The 8125-nt window shown below is 50.2% G+C and overlaps 1 protein-coding gene across 1 annotated transcript in view; it reads right to left on the bottom strand.

The window, feature by feature from the left end:
• Nucleotides 1-1762: 1762 nt before the first annotated feature.
• PUM1 (pumilio RNA binding family member 1) overlaps nt 1763-8125 on the bottom strand; it is a 91081-nt gene continuing 84718 nt past the window's right edge. The window contains exon 20 of the mRNA XM_031061868.1: nt 1763-3601. Within this exon, the coding sequence (XP_030917728.1) occupies nt 3470-3601 (132 nt within the window). The 3' untranslated portion in view covers nt 1763-3469. The remainder of the gene's footprint in view (nt 3602-8125) is intronic.

The raw sequence follows: 8125 nt of genomic DNA on the forward strand, positions 1-8125 counted from the left end.
GGTTCCCAGATCAACCCCAGAGTGGGGTCCCAGGGGTGCTGGCCCTGCTGAGGGGTGGGAATGGGATGTGGGAAGAGTCCAGGCTTCAAACCCACCCCTTCCACGTGCTAAGCCAAAATAAGTAGTTTCCTGTAAAATGGGCGTTTTCTTGCCCTCCATCACTTGGCCACACGTGACCCTGCCTCCACAAGTTCCCAGATTCATCAGCATTCTCCAAATGTCCCTCTGGAAAAGGGATTTTAAATGCAGCAAAGCACAGTTAGGGATAGGGAAGGTCCTGGATGCTGCAAATGGGGAAACTGGTGGGAAGGAGAGGCTGATTTTGGGGTTCTGTTCACACAGGGAAAGAAATGGGGAGCTGGATCTTCCTAAATAAGGAATTGGGGGAATAAGGGAGACCAGGACATCATGGGGACAGCAGGGGTGGGTGGGGGTAGAGCCATCAGCTCCATGGAGCAGCCTGGAGAAGCACCAAGGAATGAATTCCCAATTGCCAAGATCCCATCCAGCCCTGCCCTCTGGCACTGGCAGCCATTCCCTGGCTCCTGTCCCTCCATCCTTGTCCCCAGTCCCTCTGCAGCTCTCCTGGAGCCCCTTCAGGCCCTGCAAGGGCTCTGAGCTCTGCCTGGAGCCTTCTCCTCTCCAGGGGAGCACCCCCAGCTCTCCCAGCCTGGCTCCAGAGGGGCTCCAGCCCTGCAGCAGCTCCGTGGGCTCCTCTGGGCTCTCTCCAGCACCTCCAAATCCTTGATTTTGGGGCTCCAGGGCTGGGACAGCTCTGCAGGTAGGGTCTCAGAAGAATTCCCCATCCCTGTGCCCATGGAGCCTCTTCAGGATGGGCCCCAAGTCCGGCACTTTGAAATCATCTCTGGGTGTTTCCACCCCCAAAAAATGCCAGCTCAGCTCCCTCCTTCAGCACGTCAGACTCACAGAGACAGAAACAGTCATTGAAAACGCCCCTTCTCCTGCTGCCAATCCCAGCCCTCCAGCACAACTCCAGATCTTCCCTGTGTCCTGCTCCTGCTCCCACACTGAAACTCGTAACTCAAATTCAACATTCCATGAAAAGCAGAGCCCCAGCTCTTCCCTGTGTCCTGCTCCCAAACTGAAGCTGCAAATTCCAATTCAACATTCCATGAACAGCTCTCCTCCAAGCCTTCCGTGTCCTGCTCCCAAACTGAAGCTTCAAATTCCAACATAACATTCCATGAACAGCAGTCCCAGCTCTTCCCCACGTCCTGGCCCTGCATTGCAACTCCAATTCCAAGAACAGCACAGCTCCAACACCTTCCCTGTGTCCTGCTTCTGCCCTTGGAATGAAGCTCTAAAACTCCAATTCAACACTCATAAAAAGCAGAGCTCCAAGTTCTTCCCTGTGTCCTGCTCCCACACTGAAGCTCCAAATTCCAATTCAACCTCTCATGAACAGAACTTCTCTAAGCTCTCCCTATGTCCTGCTCCCAACAGCGAAGCTACAAACTCCAACTGAACATTCCATGAAAAGCAGAGCCCCAGCTCTTCCCCATGTCCTGCCCCTGGACTGAGGCTCCAATTCCATGAACAGCACAGCTCCAATCCTTCCCTGCGTCCTGCCCCTGGATTGCAGCTCCAATTCCATGAAAAATACAGCTCCAGCTCTTCCCTGTGTCCTGCCCCTGCTCCAAATTCCAATTTAACACTCCATGACAAGCAGAGCTCCAGCTCTTCCCCTTGTCCCCTGGATGGAGGCTCCAAACTCCAACAAACAATTCCATGAAACCCCGAGCCAGATTCCAAAGTTCTGTATTTTTCAAAATAAAGATCACACGTTGTTTAGAGACAATCTACACAAGAGTTACAAAAAATAGTCGCCCAGGCAGAAGCATACACAGGTTTGTTAATTATACACATATGGTTACAAGTGTGCTTGCAAAAAAGTTCATTGGAAATATACACAAGGCTCTGTAAATGTACACCGTGTAGTGTTACAATTCTATATTCAAACGAGGAAAATTGACAGTATGTTACATTCACTTACAAGTAGACAAAATGCAAAATACAGTTCATCTTCTGTACAAAAAAGGGGGAGGTGATTCACACTTTACAAGGTGAAAAGGGGCTCTGATTGTAAGGAAAACTAGGAAGGGGCTGTACTTTTGCACTTTCTGTTTCTTACTGTCACAAAAGAAGCAAAACATTACTTTGTAAGATTCAAAAAAACACTATTTGGAACTGAATCAGGTCTGTAGAACATTTAGAAAGGATCTCTACCGTCCAACTAGGTGACAAATAAAACCAAGCAGTTTATTTTTCTTCCTTTTTTGTTTTTAAACATTAACTAGGCTGTATAAAGAGAACATTTCCTTCAAAAGAAAAAATTTACTTCTGGTTGAAATTACAATTTACAATATACAACACTATATGCTACGACCATAAAAGGTGTGAATATACACTGAAATGCACAGGTTTTGCTAAATTCTTTTTTTTTTCCTGTTTTCTTACCAAAAAACGGGTTTTATGTCGATTCAAACTTCTCCACATTTACATTACAGAGGTTTACAAATGTACAATTGTACAGTCAGAAGTATGTTCCACTACTAGGGTACATTATAGATACAGATCAGACATCAAAACAAGAAAATACTACAAATTTTTATATATGTAAAGTCTACACCAAGTATACACTATATATTTATAGAAGCAAGACCAAAGCCGAGTTGGATTTTTTTGTTTTTCCTCATGCTAAATAATCAAATTGTGTCTCTCCAGGTGAACAGAGGAGTGGGCATAAAAAACCCCAAAAATCCTCCACTTTTAGATCATCTCTGGGTGTTTTCTCAAAACGCCAGCTAAGCTCCCTCCTTCAGCATGTCAGTCACAAATAAAATAAAATAAAGCCATTAAAAAGTCCCAAAACCGGAATTTTGGTGTCTTTGTTTAAAACCAAACTTTAGCAAGTTGCATTTTTCTCTTTTTAGTATTTCTACCAGTGGTGTCACTGAACTAAAATTCCAACTTCTTGCTGATTTTTGGGCTAAAAGGAGGAAAAAAAACCCCTAAAAAAAGGTATTTGCAAAAAAGGATGAATTAAAAACAGGGTTTTTTTCCTGTTTTGTTTGTTGTCTTCGAACCAACCACCCTGAAAGTCTCCACATTTGGAATATAGATACAACAGTGAACAAAAATGTGGCCTTCCATGTACATCTGAGACCTATGTACAAGAATTCTATACACCAGTAAAACAGCAGGGCAATTAGTTAATTAAAAAAAATAATTAGTACATGTTATGCATAATAAAATTAAAGAAATTTACAAAGGCTTCTCTTTTTTTTTTTGTGTTTTTTTTTCTGCTTTTCTTTACTTGTTGTTTTTTTTTTTTTTTTTTGTGGGTTTTGTTTGTTTGTGTTTTTATAGCAACCGTGGCGGGTGGTGTGGGTGGGTTCTGGGCTGGATTCCTGGTGGATTCCTGGAGTGCCTCTGGAGCAGCCCCTGCTCAGATGATGCCATTGGGGGGGCCACAGATGGGCCCCAAATCCACCCCATTTTTCATGTAGTACTTCTCCAGCTTGGCCAGGATGTGCTTGCCGTAGGTGTACTTGCGCAGCGTGGCGATGTGGGGCCGGATCTGAGGAAAAGCAGCAAAAAAATGGGATTTAAGAAGACAGAAATAAAGCCATGAAAAATGCCCCTTCCTCTGCTCTCCATCCCAGCCCTCCAGCACAGCTCCAGCCCTTCCCAGTGTCCTGCTCCTGCAGTGAAGCTCCAAATTCCAATTCAACATTCCATGAACAGCGCAGCCCCAGCTCTGCCCTGCGTCCTGGCCTTGGATTGAGGCTCCGATTCCATGAACAGCACAGCTCCAATCCTTCCCTGTGTCCTGGTCCTGGATTGCAGCTCCAATTCCTTTAAAACCACAGCTCCAACCCTTCCCTGTGTCCTGCTCCTGCAGTGAAACTCCAAATTCCAATTCAACATTCCATGAACAGCTCTCCTCCAAGCCTTCCCTGTATCCTGGTCCCACAGTGAAGCTCCAAACTGCAACTAAATATTCCACGAGAAGCACAGCCCCAGCTCTTCCCCGTGTCCTGCCCCTAGATTGCAGCTCCAATTCCATGAACAGCACAGCTCCAACCCTTCCCCATGTCCTGCCCCTGGACTGAGGCTTCAATTCCATGAGAAGCACAGCTCTAACCCTCCCCTGTGTCCTGCTCCCACACTGAAGCTCCAAATTCCAATTCAACATTCCATGAAAAGCAGAGCTCCAGCTCTTCCCCCTTCCCTGCCCCCCTCAGGATTTAGGAACCTGAGTGGGGTCACACCAATCCCTTGGGTCAAACCAACTGCCCCAGACCCCAGAGGTCTTGGCTGGCACTGATGCCTCAGGTTTGGATTTTGTATTTTTCAGGTTCTGCTTTGGTGTGCGGGTCTGGGATTTATATCAGGGGATGGTGAGCTCTGTGCACAGAGCAGGGAGACAAAACAATTCCTGCTCCAGCTGGGCACCAAGGACAAATGATCCAAATCTCAGCCCAAGAGCACAAACACCGTGGGCTGGAGAGAGAAAAACAAGCAGGGTGGGACTGCAAGGGGCTGGGCTGGAATGGGACAATGAACTGCAAGATGCAAATGGAGCAGAACTGATCAAAGTGACAGACCCCGTGCCCGGCCGTGCATTTTGGGACCATTTTGGTTCATCTTGGGTGCAGCCCTGGCTGGGCTCTGGTGCTGCCCAAGGTGGATCCATGGAGGAGATCCTTTGAATAAATCCCTGCTTTATTCTTTAGCTCTGTCCAGTCTCTGCCCTAGGGCAGCCTTCCCAAGGCATCAGCATCACACAATTCCTGGAATCCAGGCCGTGTTCCCCAATTCCCAGTGGGATTCTGCACTGGGGCTTTGGATTAAATGGATTCCCACTGCCTGGGAAGGGTCAGATGGGATATTGGGAAGGAATTCCTGGCTGTGAGGGTGGGCAGGGGCTGGGCTGGAATTGCCAGAGCAGCTGTGGCTGCCCCTGGAGCCCTGGCAGTGCCCAAGGCCAGGCTGGAGCACCTGGCACAGTGGGAGGTGTCCCTGCCATGGCAGGGGTGGCACTGGGTGGGATTTAAGGGTTCTCCAACCCAAAGCATTCCAGGATTCCGTGATTTCAGCATTTTCTCCTCTCCAAGTGGATGTGCAGCATTCCCTGCTCCAAGGCTGCCCACATCCCACCACTGCCCCTAACCAGGGACCCCCCATCTCCAACTGCTCCTGGCTCAGCAGCTCAGCCTCCAGTCCCTCACCTTCCTGTTCCACTGCAGGGACCCCATTCCCAAAGCACAAATCCAACCTGGCTCCCCATTCCCAGCAGGAGAGAGAAGCTCCAATTCCAACCATTCCTTCTCTCTCCAGCTTCATCCCTTTCACTTTCTCCCTTTACTGACACAACTGTTAAAATCACTTCTCAATTTTTATTTTTTAAAATAAAAACTTAAATAAAATCCCATTTTAACCCCATCCCAAGCTGCTGTTTTCCACAACCAGCAGCCATTCCCACAGCCCCTGGCTCCATTTTTCCAGGCTTTCCTGCAGCCTGGGATCACAGCTGAAATCACATTCACTCAGGCCCACTTAGCTGTCAACCCTGAGCTATTTTTGACAGCCCCACTGATAATCTAATTTGCATTTTATCCAAAGGCTTTGCTCCATGGGAAAAAGAAAGTAAGAAATGTTAGGAACAATAATTTTCGTTTTGGTTTCTTTTTTTTTTTTAATACACAACTCTCTTTTATGGATTAACAATTCCAGGGCCCTTCTGCTGCCACAGATAAATTGGGTGTATCTCTTGCCAGATATCTTTATTTAATTATCTTTAGCATTTCTTGTGCACTAAAACAGATTTGGGGTTAAAGGAATGACTCTGAGTGGCTCCTAAACCTAAGAATTAACATCCCTGAGGATTATTCCAGCTGTTTGTGTTGATTCCGTGCATGTGGAGGTCAAAGCAGCTCCCTCACACGAATTCCCACTGCTTACACAAAAATCAGTCTGGTTTAGTCAAGGATGCTTAAATATAATTTATAAAAAAAAAAAACTTCATTAGCATTTGAATACCTGACATTATTCAAAATAAATAAATCTCAGCTTTTCCATGCCTGGGTCACTCAGGATTTCACTTCTCTGGCTGTACCTGGCCTTTTTCATCAAGTAACCCCAACAAATGTCACTGAAGGAAATTAAAATCCCCTCAGCCCCACCCCCACCTAAAGCCTGTTATCCTCCATCCACTGCCATTCTGCAGCCCTGCAAATGTGACCTTTAAAAGCAGGAAAATGAAGATATTCCCTGTTCCAGGGCTCCCTGCCCCTGGAGCAGCAGGCACAGGGGATGGCAGCAAGGTGGATTTCATTCCAAATGCCTTCATTCTGGACAAATCTGAGCTCCTGGGATGGCTGTGCACTCACACACTGCAGGGCAATGCTAAACCACGGGAGTTTGGGATACCATGGAAAGGCTGGTCAGGCATTGGAACTGCCCAGGGAGGTTTGGAGTCCCCAACCCTGGAGGTTTCCAAGGAATTCCTGGAGGTGGCACTCAGGGCTCTGTGGGGACAAGGCGGGGACAGGGCACAGGCTGGGCTTGGTGGCCTTGGGGTTCTTTTCCAGCCTGAGGGATCCCAGGATTCTGGGAAGTGTCACACCAAAACTCATTTAAAAGTGAGAAACAGGATTTGATGAATGGCTGTGGGCTCTGAGGTGGCACCACAGCATGGTGGCACCAGGCAAGGCCAGTGCCTTGGATGGACAAGGAGGGACAGGCGGGGGGGGGGGGGCACAGGCACAGGGACACATCCAGCAGGGACACAGGCACAGGCACAGGGACTCATCCAGCAGGGACACAGGCACAGGGACAGGGACACACCCAGCAGGGACACAGGCACAGGGACACATCCAGCAGGGACACAGGCACAGGCACAGGGACTCATCCAGCAGGGACACAGGCACAGGCACAGGGACACACCCAGCAGGGACACAGTCACAGGCACAGGGACTCATCCAGCAGGGACACAGGCACAGGGACACATCCAGCAGGGACACAGTCACAGGCACAGGGACACAGCCACAGCACACAGGCAGAGGGACAGATCCATCAGGGACACGGCCATAGGGACACAGCTTGAGTGACACAGGCAGAGGGACACAGGGACACGGGAACACAGGCAGGGGGACGCAGCCCACAGGGACAGAGCAAGAGGGACAGAGCCCAGTGGACACAGCCCACAGGGACACAGGGACACAAGCAGCAGGGACAGAGGAGCACAGGCAGGAGGACACATAGAGGGACACAAGCAGCAGGAGCACAACCCACAGGGACAGAGAGGGACAGCTTGCAGGGACACAGGTGGAGGACACAGGCAGGGGGACACACTGGGACACAGGGACACCACCCACAGGGACAGAGGGACACAGCCCCAGGGACACAGAGGGACAGAGATGGGGGACACAGCCCCAGGCCCGGGTGGCTCCTGGTGTCACTCCGATGTCCCCAGCCCCAGGAGCCGCAGGCCCAGCCTGGCTGGCAGGAGCGCGGCGCCTGCTCGGTGCAGAACTGGGTCACTGGGACACGGGCACTGCTGCCAGCTGCAGCTCCAGCCCAGGGCAGCTCCGTACTCCTCCAGAAAGCTGGAGAGGGATTTGTGACACGGGAATGGAGTGACAGCACACAGGGAATGGCTGCACTCGGACACAGGGCAGGGACAGATGGGATACTGGGATGGAATTGTTCCTGGGACCCCAACATCAGCAATCTGGAGCTGCTGGAGAGAGTCCAGGAATTCCTGGAGCTGCTGCAGGGCTGGAGCCCCTCTGGAGCCAGGCTGGGAGAGCTTGGGGTGCTCCCCTGGAGAGGAGAAGGCTCCAGGCAGAGCTCAGAGCCCTTGCAGGGCCTGAAGGGGCTCCAGGAGAGCTGCAGAGGGACTGGGGACAAGGATGGAGGGACAGGAGCCAGGGAATGGCTGCCAGTGCCAGAGGGCAGGGCTGGATGGGATCTTGGCAATTGGGAATTGTTCCCTGGCAGGGTGGGCAGGGGCTGGGCTGGAATTGCCAGAGCAGCTGTGGCTGCCCCTGGAGCCCTGGCAGTGCCCAAGGCCAGGCTGGGCATTGGGGCTGGCAGC

This window comes from Geospiza fortis, unplaced genomic scaffold (assembly GCF_000277835.1).
Source record: "Geospiza fortis unplaced genomic scaffold, GeoFor_1.0 scaffold32, whole genome shotgun sequence".
In the NCBI taxonomy this organism is placed as follows: domain Eukaryota; kingdom Metazoa; phylum Chordata; class Aves; order Passeriformes; family Thraupidae; genus Geospiza; species Geospiza fortis.